The 25391-nt window shown below is 43.2% G+C and overlaps 2 protein-coding genes across 3 annotated transcripts; one reads left to right on the top strand and one right to left on the bottom strand.

Annotated features, from left to right (window-relative positions):
• Positions 1–342: 342 nt before the first annotated feature.
• On the bottom strand, positions 343–6730 carry LOC138953436 (tetratricopeptide repeat protein 9C-like). The gene is made up of 3 exons (XM_070325245.1): positions 6310–6730; positions 4370–4552; positions 343–3477 (listed from the first exon to the last, which is right to left on the bottom strand). Exons 1-3 carry the CDS (start codon positions 6728–6730, stop codon positions 3203–3205), a joined length of 879 nt encoding a protein of 292 aa, XP_070181346.1. The 3' UTR covers positions 343–3202.
• On the top strand, positions 1588–21254 carry LOC138953437 (eukaryotic translation initiation factor 3 subunit K-like). 2 transcript variants are annotated; one of them, XM_070325247.1, is made up of 8 exons: positions 1588–1637; positions 7857–7955; positions 9601–9721; positions 10525–10599; positions 11331–11397; positions 18782–18859; positions 19727–19852; positions 20959–21254. In XM_070325247.1, exons 1-8 carry the CDS (start codon positions 1609–1611, stop codon positions 20988–20990), a joined length of 627 nt encoding a protein of 208 aa, XP_070181348.1. In that variant the 5' UTR covers positions 1588–1608; the 3' UTR covers positions 20991–21254. The 2 variants fall into 2 exon arrangements, with proteins under 2 accessions (XP_070181348.1, XP_070181347.1); XM_070325246.1 differs by lacking the exon at positions 1588–1637 and adding an exon at positions 6774–6909.
• The last annotated feature ends 4137 nt before the right edge of the window (positions 21255–25391 follow it).

Below are 25391 nucleotides of genomic sequence, written 5' to 3'. Positions count from 1 at the left end.
GTTTACTAAACAATAATTACAATCCATGCGACAATACACTAAACAAAGGTTGAGGCTGTTATTTTTCAGCCATTAATCAACATTAATCAAAGTTCTCATATTTTGACCTTTTGAACCATCAAACAAAATGGTATGCAAGATACCTTTTCATCTGTATATGCTTACCGGGCACTGGTTTCTAAGACAAAATTGGAAAAGGCTTTGGTGAAACTGAAAATAAAGAGTTCCAAAGGACCAACAAAAATCGGCAAGTTGAAGCCATAATGTGTGCTTCATAAATATTTGATTGGAAAGTTCCATTATTACATGGAATGTGCAAACATTAAGAAAACAAGACAGATATCCAAAAACTTGAAAGTTTAATTTGTGTGGGAAAAACAAAGATTATTTTTAAAAAATCACAACAAAACAGCTGGTGTGACCTTTACTGGACAACGCTTTGAACATGACACACTAGCTTGCAAAGGCACAGAAAACTTGAAAACCTTTTAAGAAGTGGTTCCTGAACTACAGACATTTAAACAACATCAGACAGCATAGAAAAACTCTCAGAATGACAAGCAATATTAAAATAATTCACCATCAAGCAAGAGTTCATCTTAAAACATTCACTGGTTCAAAATTGCAAATAACATTGCCATTGGCACACTCATAAAAATGATTCCAAACCATCGAGTTAAGTTTTCCACTACAAAATCAACTTACAGTAAACTTACAGTAAACTTACAATAAACATGGTAACTGTGACAGTTTGCTTATGAACAACTTCATTTTCCTTTCTGTATCTTTGCTTTACTTATGAGATTGTAGTTTAACACACTTGAATCCACAATTACAGTGATAATTAACTCAGATGAAAGATTTTTGGCACAATGTGTTCAAAAATTACAATTACAACAAAACCATGACATTAATACAACAGACAATCACAGGGTTCCTGCAGGGCAGAACTGATACAATTCAATGCGTTTTCAAGGACATTTCCAGGACCAAATAAATGCTTTTCAAGGACATGATTTTCCCCAAATTAATGCAAAGCACCAAGCTTTACCTTCAAACTATTAGTAATTCCGTAGTTGTTTCCCTTGCCAACTTCCGGGAAGGGAAGCAACTACGGGTGACTAGTAATAGTTCATCTGCTTTTATTCTCCAAAAATGTGTGTACTGTATTTGACGAAAAAAAAGGGGTTGCATTTTTTTTGCAAGCTGCTGACGAAATGTATAGGCAACAATTTGGAAAAATCAAGTACTTTTCAATGATTATTTAACAAAACTCTATTTTCAAGCACTTTTCAAGGCCTGGAAATGGTTTTCCAATTTTCAAGGAGTTTTCCAGGGTTCAAGGACTCTGTACGAACCCTGCAATCAGTAATCAAAGCCATACAAATAGAAGAATGTTTTGATATTTCTCAATTTATTTTCTATATCATGTGCAAGCAATCCAAGCCTAGAAACACCAAATTTTATGGCACACTCTTTTATCCCATTTCACAATGGACCCTATGTCTGACACAAACAATTATAACCTGAAAAGGATAAAAGACACTTGTTCATTTGAATGCTTGTTATTATCTCAGGTGGCAGGAGATTGATTTCGCATAAAGCTGGATGGCCAAATCGTTCGCCCGATCACCAGGGTGAGTAATCCACCGGGCTAGTAGAAACTGTCTGGCAACTCGCCCGGCTGGCCAGTGAAATATCTGGTCAAATATGACCCTTTTGGTTGTCATATCGAGTTTCAAAGCCATATAAACACCGCAGATGCAGCAACTGTGGTATGAACAGGGCCAGCAAAATATCTGGCGGTCTAGTGACTTTCTTGAAGTTACTCGCCGGGCTGGCGAGTTAAAACTTTGATATTTGGCCATCCCTGCTCTTTCCCTGCTCTTGTTGCACATGTCATATGCATTTAGAGCGCTTACGCCCCTTTGTTTCTCAGATATTAAACCCTGACCTACAGAGATGGGACTGGGTAAGAAATGAAAAAGCTTACTGTGGATAGGCCGGTTATACAATGTAGTCAAAGTGCTGGACCTGTCAGGCAGTGAAAACCTCAAGCTGTGAAAACAGCCAAAAACTGCAACCAATCTAATACCACACATAAAAACAAAGCATTACATACAGCACACACTTTACTTGCAAACGCAGACACTCTAACCCTGATCCTAGTCCCACATGTATACATTGTCAAGATACATGCACATGGTTTTGATAAACTTTTCATGGGAATGAAATCTGAACTACAATGTAGCAACAATTTCTCAAAGGCAGTGGTCTTTTAAAGCAAATTACCGGTACACAGTTTATTCAGTGTCTCCATTTTACACACCCACCCACACATAAATAGAAGCAACACATTTGAAAAAAACATTTTCGAAGGATCACAGACACTGTTACGTGTATTTGTTAATATTTTAACACTTTTCAGTTCATAGTTTGAGGCATGAATTAAAATGAGTAGATGCACATACAGTACACACACCCTCACACACTTACATTTGAACTAAACAGCATTGCTAAAGATGCCTTCACAGATTTATGTTACCATATGCATGTATTACATGCACAGACAACAAAAACGCATACAGTACAGAGAATACTTTTACCAGAGCCATTGAGATATTGACTCCCATGACAAACACAAGAATTCCTTACATTTGCTCTCTTTCTCTCTTCTGCTTTTTTCTTGCAAACAAACATGCACACACACAACATGCTGGTATTGGGCAACTTTCTCCTTCTTTTTGATAACAAACACACAAATATATATACTGTAGAACAGTTTTGATATGTTCATGATAACATTTTCTGATGCCATGTATAATTTTAAATAACCACAAAATGACACAAAAAAATAAAATAAAAGACATAGAAAAGAAAGAAGAGATGGACGAAAGATAAAAACAGAGAAAATAAGTAGGAAAGACACTGACACATATTAAGTTCACTGAAGTTAGGCTAAACAGCCCTATTCAATCGGGTAAAACACAAAAATTATAAGAACAAATTGGGGGGAAAAAAACCTGGAGAACATGCCGATCATAAGAATAAGTTGGGGGTAAGAGAGCAAAAGGGACAGAGAATGAGACACAGTACTGATCGAAGTCCTTCTATTGTGTTATACCACCTGCCTCACTGACATGACAAAACATACAGAAACAGAGAAAGAAAGCAACAGATCAGACAATAATCATAACTCTTGTCAACAAGGGGCCTCATCGTTAGCACTGGCAACTTGGATAAACTTTGTTCCTTGGTTACTGGCTGCCCCTGAATCAGATGATTCCTGACAACTAGCAGAAGCAGCAGCGTTGCTCTTGATCACAATGGGATCTGAATGCCCATAGCCATTGGGCTCCGCGGTGCGCGCCTTGCTCGAGTCGGAAGAGAACATCTTCTGGTACGTTGCCTTCACCTTCTGATCTTGAACCTTCTGTGCTTCCTTTATAGTGCGCAGAAGGGCCTGAATCTGTTTCTCTGGAATGCAAGATAACTTTTCATCAAACAGACTGAAAAGCAGAACTCAGAATATTTTGTGCATTTTAGTTATTACTTACAATGCTTTTCCTTAACGACTTGCTCATCTACAGGGAACACATTCATCACGGAAATAACACTGTCAGGATTTTCAGCGGTTTGGAAGAGTAAGAGCCCCTTTACCTCGGACAAGCTATTCACAACATCCAGAGCATGTTCCACGCTCTTGCCGATCGTCGTTATTCTGCAATCGGGACGAACAACTAACTCTGATGTGTAAGGTATGCAGCGCGCACACAATAAGATACACTTTTCTTTCGAAAATCAACTGCGTTCAAGAGTTCACCAAAGTTCAGAGTTTGTTGCGGTAGAAATAATCGCTGGCACGTATTGATCGCTCACGTGTTTTTAGGAAAATACATGTGTTTAGTGATCAGCAAGCCATTGGTGGCGTTTCGTGGCTCCGATGATTATCTTTTTGAAAGAAAATGGTATTGTATTTAGCACATTCTGCATAGAAATTTAACATACACGTCATAGTAAGTTAATTGTTCGTCCTGATCGCAGGATAAACATAAACAAAGCCGATCAGAAGTTAAGAACATGCTCCGGATGTTGTGAAAAGCTTGTTCGGGGTAAAGGGGCTCTTAGTCTTACTCTACCAGACCGCTGAAATTGTGAAAATCCTGGCACTGGCAGTTCTTTCCGGAAAACGTCTGTTGGAATTACAAAAGGTGCACAAATCTATGTTACACCTTGTATTCAAGTTGTATAAACTGCATCAAAACTGATAAAAAGGTCAACACAGTTCTGTTACCTGGAAAAACACAGATCTATACACAAAATTCAATCTTATGACAACAGAGAAGACCTGATTCGGTATACATTTTACCTGTCTGACAAGCAGATGTACTGGTCAAAACGTCATGAGCTTTGTCCAGGTTTCCTAAGTGGTGTAGAGCTGTTCCCATCCGGAAGATTGCTTTCACATTCTTAGGGTCATGGTCCAGCACCTTCTGACAGTACCCAACAACTTTTTCATAGTTGGGTTCCTTCTCCTTAGCTAGCAAGCAAGCTGAAACGGAATAAGAAACACACTTTTCAGCATATTTAATATATATGGTAGAAAAGGAAAGAGAGAATGCTTTATGTCCTACAGGCTAAATGTTTCGCCTCTTTAGGACAAGATATGGGTTATATGATTCGAATTTTACGCGCGCCCTCGCGGCTTTTGACGAGATACACAAGTGTATACGTGTTTTGGTGGTATCAGCCATCTGCACTTATGGCAGAATGACCAAGATCTTTTACGTGCCATTGTGGTGACACGGGGGTGGCGACATGGCTTCCGTCTCTGGGTCTGCACATAAAGTTGACCCGTGTCCGTCCCGTTCCGAATTCGAACCAGCGACATTCCGATTACAAGTCCAGTGCTCTACCGACTGAGCTACCGGGCCCCCATTTTTTTTATGGTCAATTTATCAATTTTCGTCTTCAACTTGGTCAAAACTCAAAGTGTTGGTGTTTGCTGCATCATCTGAAATGAAAATGAAAATGAAATGAAAAATGAAATCATCTGATAAGGCATTTAATGCATGTATTACTCTTTGTGAGAATAAAGATATTAGGTAATCTTGAACTTTAGGGTGTTAAATTCATAGCTCAGAATCCAGTGACATTCTTTACGTATTTTTGATACAAGGCCATGTAAGCAAGCAAAGAACATTTGTCGTGAAATTAATTGACGGATTGAGCTTCAAACTCAGGCATAATTAATTAATTTGGTTGTTCAATCAACAAAAATGCACCGAAAATGGCGTACGTTGTCAACCATGGGACATCATTACCATGAAAGAGTTGTCTACCTTGTCCGATCATACGGATAATTCCTTCTTTGACCCATGTAAACAAAATGCATTCATACAGTTCATTCCGTAACTTCAAAGGGATCTAAAAATGACTTGTTATGATTACAAACTGTGCAGGTTCTACAAATTTGGAGACTTAAATGCCTCTGAATAGACCTTTTCGGTATCTGAGCAGCTCTCGCGAGACACGCTCTTTGTTATGCTTTGAACATCGCGAGAACTTCGAACCTTGGCTTGTGCAGCTTGCACGAGATCGCTGTACAGTATGCTTTGCTATCCTCTGAAGTTTGCGAGAGATTACGAGAGCTTGGAATACCGATAGGGTCTATTCTGAGCTATGTATTTAACACGCTAAAGTTCAAGATTTGGGTGGCCGAGTGGTAATGCACTTGCGCTCGGAAGCGAGAGGTTGCAAGTTCGACCCTCGGTCAGGGCGTTAGCAATTTTCTCCCCCCTTTCCTAACCTAGGTGGTGGGTTCAAGTGCTAGTCTTTCGGATGAGACGAAAAACCGAGGTCCCTTTGTGTACACTACATTGGGGTGTGCACGTTAAAGATCCCACGATTGACAAAAGGGTCCTTCCTGACAAAATTGTATAGGCATAGATAAAAATGTCCACCAAAATACCCGTGTGACTTGGAATAATAGGCCATGAAAAGTAGGATATGCGCCGAAATGGCTGCGATCTGCTGGCCAATGTGAATGCGTGATGTATTCAGTATTGTGTAAAAAAAATTCCATCTCACACGGCATAAATAAATCCCTGCGCCTTGAATGTGTGCGCGACATAAATTGCATAAAAATTAAAAATATAAAAAAAATCCCTGCGCTTAGAACTGTACACACGGAATACGCGCGATATAAGCCTCGGCTCATAGTCATATTGATTGATTGATTGAAGATTGTCTTCCTCGTTCTGTTGTTAAATTTGGGTCGTAAATTTCAAGAATCTCAGTACTAGGTACCTGCAAGATTGTTGTAGCATTCGCATAACAAACGATCCCTTTCGTCCAGCATATCCTTTGGTAGTGGGGGTGTATTTTTCCCAAAGAGCTCAAGCTCTGCGGACTGAACCCCCACGGCTTTTAGCTGCAGGAGCGCCCGGTGGTATTTGCCGACGGCTATTCTGTAATCCTTGGACACGTATGCGTTATTGCCCTCTTTCTTCATAACAGCAGCGTTCTTCAGTTGTTCTCTGTGACTTTGCCATTTATCGGGCTGTGCATCCATGGTGAAAATATCGCGAATATGCGTGTTCGAGAAGACCAAGCCCTTCCTTTTCGAAACTAGTGCCTTTGAAGGAAATAGACCACATTGAGACTGTCGTAATATAACATGAAAATCAAACATAAAATATTGTTTGTTACAAATAATGTGATTTAACATATTTGAAAAAATTACTAATAGTTCCAATAATAATGTGCCAGAAATTTACAACAAGTAAGAGAAAATGCAGCCAAACGATTTTGCGACATACCGGCATACGAGTCCACACCGCATGTACACTTCAAGATGGCGGAAGCAATGAGAGGAACAGTGGCCTCGCTTTTACGCGGAATTGATAGGTAATCGTGGAGCTTGTGTTATCATTAGCCGGCAGATTGATGTAAACAGACAATTATATTATTGGAATTCTAACTTTAAACTAATTGTACGTCTGATTTGCCAGGGTTTGCTCTCATTTCTACACGTTGCTTTGCCAAATGCCTCACTGAGATCTGAGTGATGACACTGGCACTGGCAGCAATGAATCGAATGATAATTTGAACAGCTGTTTCAGTTCTTGGTGCTGCGTTGATTGCAGTCAGTTCACCTCAATTTCAGTTTCAGTTCACAACTGCTGTTACAGTCAATCTTTTTTTGTAATTTGCCTTTATCATATCATTATCAATATTATTTTCACAACCTTCTAGTACTGTTCTACTTCTAGTTCTGCCACTGCAGAACAGTGTACTAATTATCTTCCTATTTTCTTAGTGACCCATGAGAATACAGTCTCGCAGATTTTTTTGATGGCTTGTCCTTTGATTTACCATATGCTGTCCATTCATCTACATTTGTCGTATGCATCTGCTGTGTATCAATTGCCAAGTATAAATCAAAATGTGCTGAGAGTATCTGAGTGAGGCTGTAACTGTAAGTGTAAATTGTAATGCTTGAAGCTGAACTGTTGAAGTGTTAACCTACATTATGAATGAGAATTGATAGCAAGAACAACAGCTTAGAGGTGTGACCAAGTGCGTGCATGAGGAAGTAACGCCTAACGGTGCAATTACTATTAGATCTTTAGAAGTAAAAACATGCCACATGAAGCTACATCACAATCACATACATACCATGTACTTCACAATCACACTAGGCCAACCTTGATCAGCCACTAAGCCAGACGTTAGAAATTGATTAATTTTATTCAATGCAGTAATCCTACAGGTACATGTACTATTGCAATGTGTGTTTACATTTCAAAACTGCAGAAAGGATTTGTTGATACAACTGGGATTGTTTGTTGCAGGTACAACCCAGAAAATCTTCCTACACTGGAGCGCTATGTTCAGATGCAGGCAGCAGAGAACACATATGATATTGAAGCCAATCTTGCAGTCTTAAAATTGTGAGTTTGATGTCTATTATGTGGCTGTGCCAGAAGTTTAAATTTGTGCGATTTGATACGATCAACAACTGGGCTGCGGTCAGTGATTAATAGGCTATAACAGCTGCCATTCGGTTTTGAGACGAGCATTTGGCTTTGCCTTAGGCGCCAGGGTCGGTGTAACTTACACCTCTGACTTGTAGGTGAGGACAGTTGTCTAGAACAGCGCGGTGCATTTTCCTTGAATGAGGGTGCAGTGTTCGGTATAGAACTGAGGCGCGTCCGCCGCGACGGTGCCTGAGCTAAACATTGGCGGGTACTGCTCACAGCCCGGCACACGGCACTGTAAACATTCCCCCTCCCTTCACCTCTCTCGCCACCATTGGTCTCATAGCTACATTGTCTTGTCTGGCATTTTTGCACTGCCCATGTCATGGACGTTGCACTCTAATTGGAAATGTGATCTCCCCTTTCTTTTGTGCATTGTTGATGGTGAATGCATGTTAATTTATTTTTAATATACTTTCTTATGTGATAACCAATGTGCTATATTTTCTCAGGACAAAGAACAAATGTTTATTTTGAATGTTTTATGTATGTTATTATTACGGACACAAACGCTCAGCAATGTAATTTCTCTTTTAGAGATTAATAAAGTTATTGTATTGTATTGTATTGTATTGTAAGCAGCGTATGGCTGCCTGAATGGCGGGGTAAAAACGGTCATGCGCGTAAAACTAAAAACTCACTCGTGCAAAAACATGCGTGAATGTTCCAGTCAAAAATGGATTTTTGGGGTGTCTTTTTGTGTTCTTCGAAATCTTTGACAACATAAACCCCACCAATCGTCTCCCCATCAACTCAAACCTTTTGCTCCTCCCCGTTATTGGCATTGAACCGTTCTTTGAATGTTCGAGCGTTTCTCTCATACTGATTATTTTGTTACTTTTTGGCAGTTCAGTCCTTTCAAGTTATTTTTGAATGATAGATCATAGATGTGATGCCTGTTTGGAATAGGTAGTGAAAGTACAAATAACTAGGCTACAGTGAGAATGAAAGTTTCAAACCCCATAAGTCAGTGTGTGTCTGAGGTAAGACTCAAGAGCCTCGTTCTGGTTTCAATAGGAAAAAGCAGCGTTTTTGCAGATGACAGAAAAACCTGCATGTGCAGTGTTGACATGACTTGCGTTTGACACCCGAAAGTGCAACAGAAAGTTGTTTGCAGGCTGCCAGAGGGTTTCTCTTACTTTAAGCCTGGCGGATTTTTTATTTGCCCATGGCAATGGGGCCAGCATTATGGCTATCGCTGAATATTTATGACTATGAGTCTGAATTAGTGAATATATATATATCATTTTAAAAAAAAAGGTACATGCGCTGTGTATCTGCAGATGTGTGCAAGTTTGTAACAAATGATTGTGCTAGGTGTTTTTTATTGTAAGCCAGTATTAATGGTAATAGATCACAACAACAAAACAATCACTTAATCAGGATAAACACTCAAGCAAAGGTGTAACAAGGAAGCAAAAGCTTCTATTTTTATTAAATGTCAGGTTGACGACATCTGTTCCAGTATTTTTACATAAAAGTAGGTAAAATACCAGGAATGTCTTGTTAAAATGCACATTGTGTAACTGGTTTTTGTCTGTGTTCCTTTTTCTCGAAGGTACCAGTTCAACCCAGGCTACTTTCAGACAGAAATAGCATCTCTGATTCTTCTGAAGGCCTTGACCAACCTGCCTCACACGGATTTCATCCTCTGCAAGTGTCTCATCGACACCAACAGAGTATCCTTTCAAAAACAATCATGTTACCAACAAGATAACTTACTACAGTGCTTTGTCAGCAGCTATGGCTATGTACAGATAATTTGTCCTCCTGAATTTGTATGACAGTAATAATCTGTGTCTTCTTCTCGTTCGCTCCTAGCAATCTGCTTAATAGTAACACCAGTAACAGTGGTTAGCTCAATAGGCATATTTTTCCTGTGGATTTCCTGTATTTTAATGCTTTTGAGATCCCCATATTGCATGTATTTGCATGGTTTGTTCAAAATTGGGTGGGGGGGTGTTGGCATACTTTCAGCCCAGAAAAAGCTTCAGACGATTTAACTATTTTCTGTATTCTTAGGCAATTTAACTGCAATTTTGACAGGGAAAATGCACTGCTAGTGCTAAAACATTCTAGTCGATGAATCACTGGTGATAAAATTCCGAAGGAAAGATTTTGACGTAAAATCCTGAATAACTGAATTATCTTCAATGAGAAATTTTCATAATCATGACACACATAGACAGCAGGTAGCAGGATTTAGGTGGGTGTACAAGTTCTTTGACAACCATTTCACCTCATAAATGAAAATAATCCGTCTGTTCTCGTAACTGGACGTAGAATTACTGTACTCTGGTTTTGTGTGAGGTTCGTAATGGTATTGGTAACAGTTGGTTTCCAATTGTGTGTGTATACTGGTTCATCTATAGTAAATATATATATATGTTATTTCCTTAATCAAAATTTTCAATTGTGTGTGTATACTGGTTCATCTATAGTAAATATATATATATGTTATTTCCTTAATCAAAATTTTCAGCTGAATGAACTTCCAGTCTCTAAAATTCTGGAGCTGTCAGAACTTCTAGAGACATGTGATTTTGAGCGCTTTTGGGTAAGTCATTCTTCTTAACAGATGAGAATCAGATTGCAGGAGGCAATGCATTCTTTTGTGATTTTGCACCACTGTGTGGACTGTCTGAAGAAGGGAACATGCATCAGTAGTGTTGGGTTTGATTTATCTGTGCTGACGTGGATAAAACAGATTTTAGACAAACATTTGAGTCCTTTCTTGGCAAAAATTCACACTATAAAATCGCTGTCTTCAAATGTGCAAAGTGAGTGAAATGTGTAAAGGGATAATACCCAAGGAAAAAGGCCCTCAGATCACTTCCAAAGTTATACAATGAGATTATGCATAACAAATAATGCTACCGCGCTGAAGGACTGCCTTAGCTTTGCAAAAACAGGCCGCACTTCTCAATTACTTTTTGTGTCAAACACCAGAGAGAAGCAGTGCCCTGAAGCGCATTCACTGACTTTTATTTAGTTAATTACCATACTTATGATGCGTTTTCAAGCATATCGTGCCATGTACGACTAGATTAAATTACAGTGTCACTGTGTGGATTCGTCAGAAACTCCCCTAAACGGTCAGATCAATAGTTTCCTTTTACTTGTCCTGAGAAATTTATCTCTGATAGTGATACGCAGTAGGATTTTGGGTCTTGTTTCTTTTTCTAGTGTTTAAAGGGGGAGAGGGAAGGTTCTGTTGTATTTTGGGGAACTCCTGTTAAAAGTGTTCATTCCACCATTGTGTTTGAACTCTGTTTATCTTTCTTGCAGGCTGAAACGAGGGATGACCCAGATCTAATAAGCAGCATCGTTGGGTTTGAAGACAGCATCAGAAAGTGTAAGAGGGTTATTCTCCAGAGCTGTGTACCATTTTGCAACATGCATTTTCAGTCCTTTAAATGATTATAAAGTATATAAATTGGCAACTAGAGTGTATTCTCTTTATTTTTTTTCAGTAATACTCCAGTTAGATGATACAGACATGCAACAACAAAACAGGATATTTTTTTGTCTTCTTTTTCTTTTTACATTTAGTCAAGTTTTGACTAAATGTATTAACGTAGAGGGGGGAATCGAGACGAGGGTCGTGGTGTATGTGCGTGTGTCTGTGTGTGTGTGTACAGCGATTCAGACTAAACTACTGGACCGATCTTTATGAAATTTGACATGAGAGTTCCTGGGTATGATATCCCCATACGTTTTTTTCATTTTTTTGATAAATGTCTTTGATGACGTCATATCCGGCTTTTCGTGAAAGTTGAGGCGGCACTGTCACGCTCTCATTTTTCAACCAAATTGGTTGAAATTTTGGTCAAGTAATGTTCGACGAAGCCCGGACTTCGGTATTGCATTTCAGCTTGGTGGCTTAAAAATTAATTAATGACTTTGGTCATTAAAAATCTGAAAATTGTAAAAAAAAAATAAAAAATTATAAAACGATCCAAATTTACGTTTATCTTATTCTCCGTCATTTGCTGATTCCAAAAACATATAAATATGTTATATTTGGATTAAAAACAAGCTCTGAAAATTAAAAATATAAAAATTATTATCAAAATTAAATTGTCCAAATCAATTTAAAAACTCTTTTATCTTATTCCTTGTCGATTCCTGATTCCAAAAACATATAGATATGATATGTTTGGATTAAAAACACGCTCAGAAAGTTAAAACGAAGAGAGGTACAGAAAAGCGTGCTATCCTTCTCAGCGCAACTACTAAACCGCTCTTCTTGTCAATTTCACTGCCTTTGCCATGAGCGGTGGACTGACGATGCTACGAGTATACGATCTTGCTGAAAAATTGCGTTGCGTTCAGTTTCATTCTGTGAGTTCGACAGCTACTTGACTAAATGTTGTATTTTCGCCTTACGCGACTTGTTAATTGTTAGTATTCAAATCCATGTCACAACCTTTGAAATGGCGACAATGAATTTTAGCAATGGATTTTTGAATTACATGTATTTAATCACATATTCTTACTCCAATTCTTATGAATGCATTGACTTTAGTCCCACATGCTAGATGTCGAAAAACCTCTCAAATTACCTGCCCTTAGTAGGGTGGTAACCAAGCTAAAAGCGACGCCATAGCCGTTGCTATGGCCTGACCTTGCTCGGTTACCCATAACACCCTGCGCACCACGTGAGCGCTAGCATCCGTAATGTTCATTCTCGACTTTCGACAACACACGGTGGACGTGTCCGAATTTCGCTCTCACTTTTGGCCTTCACATGCCTGCTCGTCCGTGAGACTAGCCGGTTCTTGGGGGTCTACCTGTCCGTCTACCTTTTGGTGAGATCTTTCCTTTTTACGTTTGGAATGTAAATGTTGATAGCTTTGTTTTGAACACGCACGCAGATAATTTTGTTCTGGGTGACTGTTTTCGCCGGTCTTAAAATGGCCGACAACAAAGCTAAACTGAGTGCGAGACTGGAAGGTGACAAGGCTCTTAGCCCAGTTAAGAAAGCTAAAGCTAAGAGTAAAGCCAAGAGCGTGGATTTGCCTATTATGCGGGTAGAAGATCCGTCAAATAGCACTTCGTTTGATGTTCCTATCCCTCCGAGGACGGGTTCCGTTCGCTCACAGCTCGCGTCCCCTGATAGGGGTGAGGAGCCGGGGCCTTCAGCCCTGGGCTCGTTGAAGTCCGAATTGTTTGATTTTATTTCTCAACAGTTTGCGTCTCGCTCTGGGGTCCCTCCTCTGCCTCCGGCGGTAGGGGATCCTTCCTCCCTGGCTCGGCTGGGGTCGTCGTCGTCGTCGACTATGGCGACTCCCGCGGATGGGGGGGGTGGCCGGGCGGCCATTTCTTCTGCGCACTTGCTTGGTGCACCTGACCAGTTCGGGCCTTCCCTCTCTGCCTCTGGTAGTGCTGCGGTTGCGCTCGAACACTCTCTCCGTAAGGAGAGGGGGTCTGCTTCCTCTCTTTTTCTTCCCGCTCAGCTTGCTTTTAGCAACACTGCAGTGGGAAGTCAGCTCTCTCCCCGGGTGGGAGAGGGAGAGAGGGGGCATGGTAAGTCACAGCCTGGGCTTGGTCCCACCTTGCCCCACTGGGGGCAGGGGGCTGTGTCAGCGTCTCACTCTTTCCCACCCACTGGGCGGGACTGGGTGGGGGCTGGTGTAGCGGCTCACCCTTTCTCGCCCGCCGGGCATGATCGGGTGTCCGCTGTTGGACTGGCGTCTCAGTCAGTGCCGCTATTGTCCACTGCTAGCAGCCGCCCCTCTCCCCAGCAGGGGTGGTGGGGTGGTGGGGCATCGGGACTACAGCAGGTTGACGGGTGGGGGCGGCCTTTCACGGTCTCGCCTCTCACTCAGTCTTACCCCTCGCAGGGTTCGCTTGCTACAGCTACGAGCCAACTCCCACCGCATGCAGCGGGCGGGGTAGCTCAAACTGGCCAGACCGGTTTTGACTGTTGGGGCCAAGCGCCCGGTCAGCGGTCTACCGACAATGGGCCTGGCGCGGCTTTGTTGGCTGGCCCCCTCCCCCCGCCTTCTTGGCGGGCCTCTGTGCCTACTGTCTACCCTTCTACCCCAGTGGGGCAGGGGGGGGATGGTGGGTGGCAAGCGGGATCGGGTCACGCTTTTGCTGCTCCTGTCTCCCCTCCTGTGTACAGTGATACTGTACAGGCTGGGGATTCGGATTCTTCTGTGGAAGATGAGGAGTGTGTAGTCTTGCCTTTTGGATTTAGGCAAGCCATGAGAAGAGCGGCTTGTGTGGCAGCTCGTTACTTTCCGGAGGGGGTGGTGGATTCAGGACAGGATGTCTCTTTTCCACCATCCGCGGCGAATGATTTTCGGCCTTCGCAGGAGAGTTCACAATCGTTTCGTTTTGTGGAATCACCTGCCGTGGCTTATCACATGTCGCAACTTTTGGCTCGTCCGGCCCCTCAGGGCAGCGGTCTGTCGCCAACTCCTTTCCCTTTGTTGCATGCTCATGATACAGCGCCTGCTTCAGCCGATCCATGGCTAGCGTCAAACGCGCAGGCCACTGCTTTTTCGCCGTTAGTGCAGAAAAAGCTGGACTGGAATGTGAAGTCTAGGAACTTTGTTCAGACTTTTGCTTTGCCGAGGGCAACTTTGCCAATTCCGCCGGAGTTGCTTGCCTTGTTGCCAAAGCAACCTTCTGCTAAGGAAGGGGTCTCGTTCTCGGACGCTTCTCTCTCTTCTCTGGAGGAGATTGGGCGTCTTGATCTGGAATTGGCTTCTATGGCAGAGTCTTTGCTCCGAGCTCTTACTCGAGCTGTGGCTGGCTCTTTGGAGCCGTTTAGACTCAGGGAAGACGCCTCAGCCAGTGATATCTCCACACTGCTTGCTGCTTTGGGGATGGTGAATTCTGAGAGGATGAGCATTTCAGCGAGGCTGTATGCTCATGCTGTCTTTTCACGACGTGATTTGCTGCTGTCTCAAGCAGGTTTTTCCCAGCAGTCCACTGTGGACTCGCTTCGTTCCTCGCCTTTTGTTGAGGGCTCTCTCCTGGGTAGAGTAGCCCTGGATGCAAGGCAGCGGGAAGTGCAGGAGGCTAAAGACAGACATCTCGTTGGGATTTCGTTTAAAATCCCAAAGAAATCTCAGTCTTCTTCTAAGCCTGCCTGGAACAAGAAGCAGCACAACGCCTCTCGTCCTAAGGAACAGGGAGATAAGGGCGCACCAGCCAAGGGTGCTCCTTATCCTAAGAAACCCTCGTTCGGGAAGGGGAGGGGGGGGGCTCGAAAGCCCTCCCCCCAATGAGGCTCTCCCGATCACATCACCCCTGTTCCCCCCACTTTTGTGGTGGCGGGGGGCCCCACCAGGGCCATTTCCATGTGGCAGGCGTTAGTGCACAGCCAATGGATTTTGCGGGTGGTGCGATCGGGATTCCGCCTGTTGTGGGAGGGGGAAAAGGCTCCCTTGACCAGGGTTCCTCCTCCCTTTCGTTTTCCGGCCAGCCTGGAGGCCAGAGCGGCCATAGAGACAGAGATCAGGTCTCTTTTGGCCAAAGAGGCTATAGAGGAGATTGTGGATCACTCCTCGCCGGGGTTTTACGGACGCCTGTTTGTTGTGCCCAAGGCGTCGGGCCGCTGGAGGCCTGTTCTCGATCTTTCGGTCTTGAACAAGTTTCTGCGGAAGATCAAGTTTCGTATGGAAACGCCAGCTTCGGTCAGGGAGGCCCTGCGCCGGGGAGATTGGGTGACTTCGGTGGATTTGACGGACGCCTACTTTCATATCCTTATGTATCAAGTGGACAGAAAGTGGCTCCGGTTCCGCTGGGGTCATCGGATCTTTCAATTCAGGGCTCTGCCCTTCGGGCTGTCCCTGGCCCCGTGGGTTTTCACTTTGGTGATCAGACAGTTGGCCGCGCTGATCAGGCAAAGAGGTATTCGTCTACGGACGTACCTCGACGACTGGTTGATTCTGAGTCAGAGTCAATCAGTGTGCCTCTTGAACACTCAGGTAGTGTTGAACCGGGCTCTGAGCCTGGGGTTCTCTGTGAACCAAGCGAAGTCGGAATTGACTCCCTCGCAGAGGTTTGTTTACCTCGGTATGGCGTTCGACACTGTCGCTTGGACGGTCCGGCCTACGCAGGAGAGGATTCAGAAGCTTCATGCTCTCATTTCGGCCGTGGCTGGCAGCCAGCAGGCTTCGGTGAGGGTCCTTACCTCGATTCTGGGCCAAATGGAATCTATGGCAACTCTGGTTCCCTTAGGGAGGGTGTACAAGAGGCCTTTCCAGGCTGCGCTCAGCTCTCTCTGGGAGCCGGCTTCGCAAGATTGGGACAAAATCGTCTCCACACAGGGATGGTTCAGTCACGCGACGGCTCGGTGGCTGGACCTAGACTGGATCTCTCAGGGGGTCCCCATCTCTCTGCCCCCTCCGGACATAGATCTGTTTACGGATGCGTCTATGGCTGGGTGGGGGGCCCACATCGGGGGCCAGGCGGCCTCCGGTCTTTGGACTCAGGCCCAGCGTCTCTGGCATATCAATCGCCTGGAGTTGGAGGCTGTTTCCCTCGGTTTGCTTGCGTTTCTCCCTCTGGTGGGCGGCAGACATGTCCGGTTGCACACGGACAATACAACTGTCGCTGCCTACATCAACAAGCAGGGAGGAGCTCGGTCGTTTTCCCTGTCAGACAGGGCATGCGAGGTTCTGGTGTGGTGCCACTCGCATCGGATCATGATCTCAGCAGAGTTCCTGCCGGGCAAGCTCAACGCTCTGGCGGATGCGCTCAGCAGGTCCTCTCAGGTGTTGCACACCGAATGGACGATCACTCACGGGGCGCTCCAGCGCCTGTGGGCACAGGTGGAGAAACCCATGATCGATCTATTTGCAACGAGATTTTCAAAGAGACTTCCCATTTTCGTGTCCCCCTTTCCGGACACGGAAGCTTGGGCAAGCAATGCGTTGGAGATCTCGTGGAGCGGCCTTCAGGCCTACGCATATCCTCCCTTTCCTCTACTCAGCAGAGTGGTGAGGAAGGCCGAGCTGGATCGTCCGGAGCTCCTGCTGCTGGTAGCCCCCTGGTGGCCTTCCCAGCAGTGGTTTCCAGATCTGCTGTTGCTGGCAAAAGGGGTTCCGATCCCTCTAAATCTGGTGCGGGGAGAGCTCGTTCAGCCAAGAACAGGCATCCCGCACAGAGACCCGCAGGCCCTGCGCCTACACGTTTGGAGACTGTGAGGTCGGAACTGCGGAAATCTGGCGCTTCAGACTCTACGCTGGATTTGGTTTTTAAGGCGCATAGGTCCTCGACTGCGTCTGTGTATGCTTGCCATTGGGCCGCCTGGGCCAAGTGGTGTAGGGAGACGGGGGTCAATGCCGTGGCCCCGCGCTCCTTACAGGTGGCAAATCATCTTTCTTTTTTGTCTGCTCAGGGCAGTTCGGCCTCTGCTTTGAGAGTCCGACGTTCTGCTATATCTGCTACTCTGAGACAGATAGGCAGATTGATTAACGTTAACGGAGTGATTGCTAGTGTGATCAAAGGGGCCGCTCTCCAGGAAGCGCAGAGACGGACCTCTGTCCCGGCATGGGACTTATTTTTGGTTTTAGAATATTTGCGTTCTGCGGCGTTTGAGCCTTTGCAGGCTGCTAGCCTGACTGATTTAACACGCAAGACGGTTTTTCTGCTTCTTCTGGCTACTGCTCGGCGAGGCAGTGAGATACATGCCTTGTCGGGTTTGTCGGAAGACATCGCGTTTGAGCGCGATGGTTCAATGTCGCTTCATTTCCGGCCTGGTTTTCTCGCGAAAAATCAAAAGCCAGGCCAATCCCCGCCCGTGGTCCGAGTCCCCCCGCTTGGGACTATCTTAGCTTCGCACGATCCAGACTTAGCTAACTGTCCAGTTAGGGCCTTGAAGTCTTACTTGGCTCGCACTCAGTTGGTTAGGGCCAAAAGCCAAAAACTTTTGTTCATTTCATTGAACACGAAATATGACAGGGACATATCGAAATTGACCCTTACAAGATGGGTGGCGACCCTCATTAGACGAGCTTATGAGTGGTGGCTCTCTCAGGAGAGGGGGGGGCGTTCAGTCCTTCCTCTGACATCAGCTCGAGTACATGAGGCCAGGGCCTGGGCGTCCTCTGTGGCCGTCTTACGTTCAGGGCGTTTAAGCGATGTCTTGCAGACAGCTTACTGGAAGTCAGACGATGTATTCATCAACTTCTACCTTCGTGACATCTCTTGCACGCGACTGGATGGCTCCAGTGCTTTGCCGGCTTTGGTGGCTGCAGGGCAGGTGCTTGCAAGGACATAAGTAAGTTCCCTCCGCCTTTAGGAGGAATCTGCATTCATAAGAATTGGAGTAAGAATATGTGATTAAATCGAAAATTTTTAATTAAATTTTGATTTAATATAATATACTTACCCAATTCTTATAGTTAATACCCTCCCATCCGTCCCCGCTGGATTATGTCCTTGGGGGTTTGTTTGACTAATAGTCTCGAATGAACATTACGGATGCTAGCGCTCACGTGGTGCGCAGGGTGTTATGGGTAACCGAGCAAGGTCAGGCCATAGCAACGGCTATGGCGTCGCTTTTAGCTTGGTTACCACCCTACTAAGGGCAGGTAATTTGAGAGGTTTTTCGACATCTAGCATGTGGGACTAAAGTCAATGCATTCATAAGAATTGGGTAAGTATATTATATTAAATCAAAATTTAATTAAAAATTTTCGATTTCTGTACACATGTAGGGTTATAAGGCTGTGCTTTGATGGCAGAATTCACCAGTTGTCTTTTTCCGCTTGCAGTCATCTGTCACGTAGTGGCGGCCACTTTCCAGTCCATAGAGATGGAGAAACTGCAACAAGTGCTTGGTCATGTCACACGTATGTATCATCTCAGGGTTTCTTTAGATTTAACACTTTCTACCCCTACTGTTTTGACCAAGTTTTTTTTAGCCGAGACCAGCTGTGCTGCAGCAGGTTACTCAGAATTGTAGTAACTGTTTAGTAACTGTGTATCAGCACGCTGGAATGTAGGCGTTAGATGGACGTTACTGAAGCTGAAGCTAACACTCACTCAAAGTAAGTTACTAACAGTCTGAGCAGATATATCCGTACCTGGTCAGATAGAGCCATATGCGTGGGCACGGATATCCGTACCAGGGAGACAATGAGTTAAAAACAACACTTTTTTTGTGTGGCTAAAGCAGAGATGAAATTGTACTGATCGTTTATGCAGTGAACATTGGTGATTAAAGGGAGACAATTAATTTTACCAGTTTCGTTGCATCTTCAGCTGTATTCTGTTCTTTACCATTTACTGAAGCTGTGATTATTAATTTGTGTGTGTGTGAAAAGGAATTAATTGATTCAAAATGATATTATCGGTTTGATATGTGGCTTGTTCGTGCAACCCACAAGAACTCATTTTTGTGTCGATGTCATGCGTGGGTTTGTGTCATTTTGTGTGTAAGATTTGTAGTGTACTATGCAGAATATTCTCTAAATTCAATGGAACTTATTTAAATAAGAACAAAAAAATGAAGCTGATAGAGAAGTTCTTCACGGTGACCCTTCTCTCTAACTCCTGTTCAAGTATGGTCATCATTATCCATCTATACAATGTCAAAACTGAATATCAGTCCAGATGTGAGAAGTTTTTTTTCTTCTATTTTTTAGCAGTTTTGTAAGAGATAAGGAGGTGTGTGTTCTTGTTCTCATGATTAATACGATGTTAATGATATGTGACAGCAATGGTGGCGGCTCAGTGGGTGAACAAGTACGGATGGACCACACAGAGCAACGGCATGATCTTTGTCTCCAACCAGGAAGAGAGCATCAAAACCAAGAATATCACAGAAAAAATCACATTTGACAGTAAGTTTCTCTGCAAGAGTGGCAGAGAGAGAGAGATGTAGAGTTACATGCCGAGTCTCAGTGATTATTAAAAATAATGGTCGAAGTTAGCGGATCATGAAAAATGCGAGCTTCAGCGAGCTTTTTCATAACCGCGAACTGAGACCATTATTTTTAATATTCACTGAGACGAGGTATGTAACCTCTTTATTCCTCCTTTCTTCAGTTATTCAAAGAAAAGAGGAGTTTTTGTGCGAAAGTTTGATCGAATCCTATTCAGTCAACCTGCGCAGGCGATCGATTAATGCGCGGTTGTATAGTTCCGTGCAAATCATTCCATTCTGTCAACACTTCTTGTCAGTTTCCCTGTTTTGGACTAAAATCAAGTACACAGATATGTTGTCATTCTACTGTGACGGTAAAGTCAGATATTGTGTGTTCTGTTCATATTTTGGTATCGCTTAGGATATGTTCTTTCGCCGAATGGGACTAGCAGATGAACTTTTGCACCCGTGTTCAAACGTTAAAAACTGTATTAAGTTCAGTTTTCTGGGGCAAAATAGTGTATGAAACCGCTTTATGTTCTTTGAATTGATGAAATGTGTGCATTTGGTTGCGTGTGATCTGTTTACAAAATGAAATATTGTTGAAAACTGACCGTCGGATTGCAGTCACTTGTCGAAGAAACCGAGTGAAAAGAAATTTGAAAGGGGAACTACTCTTGTCGCTAGACTTCTATCTTGTGTGTGGCGCACATTATATGTCAAAGCAGCACCGCCCTGATATGGCCCTTCGTGGTCGGCAAACAAACAAATCTTGTCGCTAGACAAAGTATGAGAGTTGAAATGTATTTACCAACAAAATTCCCACTCTCCACAGGTAGCAACCAAGCTGTTCATTTGTTCATGCATTTAAGTTGAAGAATGCTCTTACCCTGTAAAAAGGCCGGAACAGATCTACAATCGTGAACCTGATCGCTTACATGAGAAGGAATATATCTTTGATCATAGTTGTTGATTGATTTGTTGTGATCTTTGTTACAGTAATCATTGTTGTTAACTGATTTGTTGTGATCTTTGTTACAGTAATCATAGTTGTTGATTAATTTGTTTTGATCTTTGTTACAGGTGTAGCAGCCATCATGTCATCCTCTCGGTGAATCGGAACATCAAACGTCTTTTAGTAATATTCGTCTGTGAGTCGGTGTCTTTTCATTCAGCAGAAACTGCCTCGTTCAGTCAAGATATCAACGTGCAAATAAGACTGGAAGAACTGAAGTAGCTACTCTAAAGGCCTCTGCTTTTTTAAGTGGAATGTGAAACAGATGTTTGTGCTACTCATCTGTGAAACAGTGTCAGATTTTGGTGTCATCATGGAATTACCAGTCACTCTTGTGGACATAAATAAAATTTAACGTACTGAATCTATGGGTTTTGTTGTCTGTTCGTGCATGCATTTCTTTCTTCGTAAACCATGCTCTTCTTTGCTTTTTCCAATTTGTTAAGTCTAAAATCAAAGTGTGTGTGTGTGTGTGCTCAAATGTATGTGTGAATATGTCTGATCCTTTGTGTCACTGAAAGTTCAAGAAAAGCATGCAAAGCATAATTTGTGGAACATCTTTATTTAAAAAAATTAGTACAGGAGTACTGCCTCTCAAGCTAAACAGAACATCTACACACACAAACGCTCAGATATACGTATACAAAAGTAGTGTACACCCTTAGATGACACTAACTGCATTATTTCATTGTCTTTTATAAGTTAGCAAGCCACAATCATGGGAATAATACATTTTGAGAAAAAAAAATATTGGAAACAAATTATATAACACTGGCAAACTCGAGTGAACACAATCCTCAATGGTTTCTGACTGGCCACACACACACAAAGACATGCATGTATACACACACACACCTGCGCACAAAAAACGCATGCACACACACGTGCGTTTGTTTGTTTGTCTGAATTATCTGCACTATTGGGGTTACATCCATCAAAGAAAATTGCGACGGCATTAGGTTTTGTACTCCTTAATCTTAAGTTTCAGTGTAAACTTGTACTATCAAGATAAGAAGATGCAGAGTATCCCCTTCATCTTCTACGTATAAATGGAATATATCGTAGAGGCGAATGCCGACACGGACAGCCGTTATCGATTTTTTGTCTCTCATTCTTTTCAACTTTGTGTTCGCAAAAATCTTTTCAATCAAGCTGATGGAGGCGAATATGGTAAAGACTTTGTACGGCATCAAGTGCATTCTGATCATCATCGCTCCACGGCTATCGCCAGTTATCTCTCTAAGTCTAACCGGACGCTAAAGTCCTTCGCGAATCTATCAAAACAAGAATAAAGAGTTATCTCCCATATGTTGTTCGCGAGCAGTGTTCGCGCGGCGAGACGAAAATGATTGCAGATTTGCCGACTTCGACAGTGATCTCCGTTCTGTTCTTCACAGTTATGATAAAGACCTCGTTCTAAGGTCAAAACAAGTCGAAATTTTGGGACTGCTGCCGGAAGGTGACAGTAATATATGGTTTCATCACTGTCAGAAAAAATCGTCTGCTCCAGCGAGCGCCGAAACCAAACGGTTGATTATCACGTGACACTTTTGTCATATTTAGAGTTGTTTGCACAGTAAATACAGCCGCGAAAAATAGCTCGCTTGAAACTGTCTCACATATCAATTCCTTTGTAATTTAAAAATTACACAACACCATGAAAAATCATTATTGACGATCGCGAATCTGCTTATATCCATAACACATTACGAAAAGATCTAAATATGTAAAAAATCGATTTCCTCGCTAGACAAGGAAAACCAAGGCATCCTGTCAGGGATAGAATGAGCCAAACTCATGGGCGGGGATATAGCTCAGTTGGTAGCGCGCTGGATTTGTATTCAGTTGGCCGCTGTCAGCGTGAGTTCGATCCCAGGTTCGGCGGAAATTTATTTCACAGAGTCAACTTTGTGTGCAGACTCTCTTCGGTGTCCGAACCTCCCCCCGTGTACACTACATTGGGTGTGCACGTTAAAGACCCCACGATTGACAAAAGGGTCTTTCCTGGCAAAATTGCTTAGGCACAGTTAATAATTGTCTACCTATACCCGTGTGACTTGGAATAATAGGCCGTGAAAGGTAAATATGCGCCGAAATGGCTGTAATCTACTGGCCGTATAAAATTTCATCTCCCACGGCATCACTGCAGATCGCCTAGAACTGTACCCACGGAATATGCGCGATTTAAGACTCATTGATTGATTGATTGGTTGATCAAGTGGTAAAAACAGCAAGTGCTGGATCCAAACTGACTCGGTGGATAGCGATTTTGACACAGTAACACTCGATACGGTATTGGAAGTTCTTCAGAATTTACGGGATCGCTTTAGCAAGGACCTCCCCAAAACATGAGGCCAGGGTCAGGGGGCGTGTGCTCATGCAGTGCCAGATTTGCTCTATCACAAACATCGTTTACAAAGCAAAAAAATGTCGTCGAGGCTTGTTTGTATGCTTTTGACGTTTGACACGTTTTTGTCGTTCTCTCTGTTGTGAGAAAAATTCCCCAAAGAAGTGTCAGGATCTAAGGAACAAAGGAGAAGTCAGCGCTACAAATACAGACCAAAGTAAATGTGAGTTAAGCACTGAATGAACAAAACGATTTTCGTCCGCAACCAATAGTTTGAAACTGTGCAAGCGCACTTAATCCTGTCCTCTATTCTGGACCTCTTTACACATTCCGTTTCTTTTGTGTTTCATTTATTCACCCAGGCCACAGGCAGTATCTTCAAAGCGCAATTATTGGCAAAGTTATCGCATTTCACGAATGGTGCAGCTGACTCACACAGCTGCTGTCTTGCGTCGAACAACAGACATATTGTGGTTCTTGATGTGTGAACTCAAACGTAAATAAAGGAGTTGCTGTGCGCTGAGGAAGGCTGCGATGCTATTCTGGCCAATAGAAGGAACGAAGATCAAAACGAGCAGTGATCATCGTTGAGGGCCCCAAAGGGGGGGTATCATCACGATCACGGGAAGGGAAATTTTAGCTTTCACGATCACAGTTACCTTGATTTTTGTTTTCACGATCACGAACACCAGTGGCAAATCACGGTCACGGTAAAAGTTGCAGGTACAGAAAGCACGTGTCAAAGTAAACACAACCACACAGTAATTCGCTCCTCTGGATCTATTGTTTATTCAACACAAAGTGACAACTGTTGCACTTTTTTATTATTTTTTTTAATTCTCTTTCATACACACATAGAAATACATATCATGATTTGTAATCAGTAACAAGAATGTTGTTTTCATTGTTTTTTCTCTCGCTCTCTCTCTCTCATACAGACACTCACAGGAATATACACTCTAGGGGCGGAGCAGTTAAGCCAGAGGGAGGGGGGGCGTGTTACAACCTGGGGTCCAGGGCAAGGCCCCGTTGGGGGGTCTGGGGGGCTTAGCCCCCCAGAAGCTGAAGAGATTTAGCTATTTTATGAACAATTTATGGCTTATCCTTGATTTTAAACATGATCAACTGGTGTCAGCAGCCACTCATTATTTCTTTTAAAGTTAGTATTCTTAATTTTTTTTGACAGCCGGGGGGGGGGGGGGGTCCGGAACCCCTGTAACCCCCTATCCCCCTAATCCGCCCCTGCACTCATACACATTCAACTCCCACACCCTCACTCACACACATGAATATATACTTGCACAATTTCACATTTCCAGAGCTAAATCTTTTAAACCCATTTTCTCAAAAACTATTGGGTGGATTGAAATTAAAGTACATGTATGTGTGATGGTAGAGTCTATAATCCTGACTAAAGGTCAGTCTAGGAATCATGAAGGTGGGTAAAGGAATATACACTCATACACATTCAACTCCCACACCCTCACTCACACACATGAATATATACTTGCACAATTTCACATTTCCAGAGCTAAATCTTTTAAACCCATTTTCTCAAAAACTATTGGGTGGATTGAAATTAAAGTACATGTATGTGTGATGGTAGAGTCTATAATAACAAAATCCCCAACGAACATGACTTTGGTCGACTTTGACATGAGGATCAAGTGACCCAAACTGGCACGTCTCCCCGCCATAGTTCCTGAATTTAACCCATTGTTGATAAGTTTACAGGCGCTAAAATAAATCCAAGCTTAATGCAAAGAAGCGACAATTAGAATCTATGCCAAGCGTGTCCACGTTGCTGGGATGAAAAACACATTTCTAGCATCTGGATCATCATGAAATCCGAGGAGAAATCGCACCTCTCACCCCCTTTCAAAAGACATTTTTCTTCAACGATTTTTGTGATGAAAAGTACGAGTCCTTACAATCTCAATTCTTCTTCATTGCCTATACAGCTTGCTGTCGAATTTACCTTTTTCGTTCAAGGAGAGGCTTCCTTTCCCTCCAGAAACATCAAAAAACGTTCAGCTTCAAGGGGGCTTCGCCCCCTTGCAACCCCACCAAGGGGGCTTCGCCCCCTGGACCCCCACCAAGGGGCTTTGCCCCCTGGACCCTCATCTGTAACCCACCTCCCCCAAGTACTTACCT

Source organism: Littorina saxatilis, linkage group LG17 (genome assembly GCF_037325665.1).
Source record: "Littorina saxatilis isolate snail1 linkage group LG17, US_GU_Lsax_2.0, whole genome shotgun sequence".
Lineage (NCBI taxonomy): Eukaryota > Metazoa > Mollusca > Gastropoda > Littorinimorpha > Littorinidae > Littorina > Littorina saxatilis.
This window is presented reverse-complemented; position numbering and strand designations above follow the sequence as displayed.

What these genes read in the sequence shown, in the direction of transcription:
- LOC138953436 (XM_070325245.1), bottom strand. Translation starts at nt 6,730, where the DNA reads ATGTTAAATCACATTATTTGTAACAAACAATATTTTATGTTTGATTTT. An exon ending in ATGCTACAACAATCTTGCAG is followed by an intron (nt 4,553 to 6,309) that starts GTACCTAGTACT and finishes ATTCCGTTTCAG; the next exon opens with CTTGCTTGCTAGCTAAGGAG. An exon ending in TACATCTGCTTGTCAGACAG is followed by an intron (nt 3,478 to 4,369) that starts GTAAAATGTATA and finishes CTTGCATTCCAG; the next exon opens with AGAAACAGATTCAGGCCCTT.
- LOC138953437 (XM_070325246.1), top strand. Translation starts at nt 6,857, where the DNA reads ATGGCGGAAGCAATGAGAGGAACAGTGGCCTCGCTTTTACGCGGAATT. An exon ending in AATCTTGCAGTCTTAAAATT is followed by an intron (nt 7,956 to 9,600) that starts GTGAGTTTGATG and finishes TTTTTCTCGAAG; the next exon opens with GTACCAGTTCAACCCAGGCT. An exon ending in AGAAAAAATCACATTTGACA is followed by an intron (nt 19,853 to 20,958) that starts GTAAGTTTCTCT and finishes TCTTTGTTACAG; the next exon opens with GTGTAGCAGCCATCATGTCA.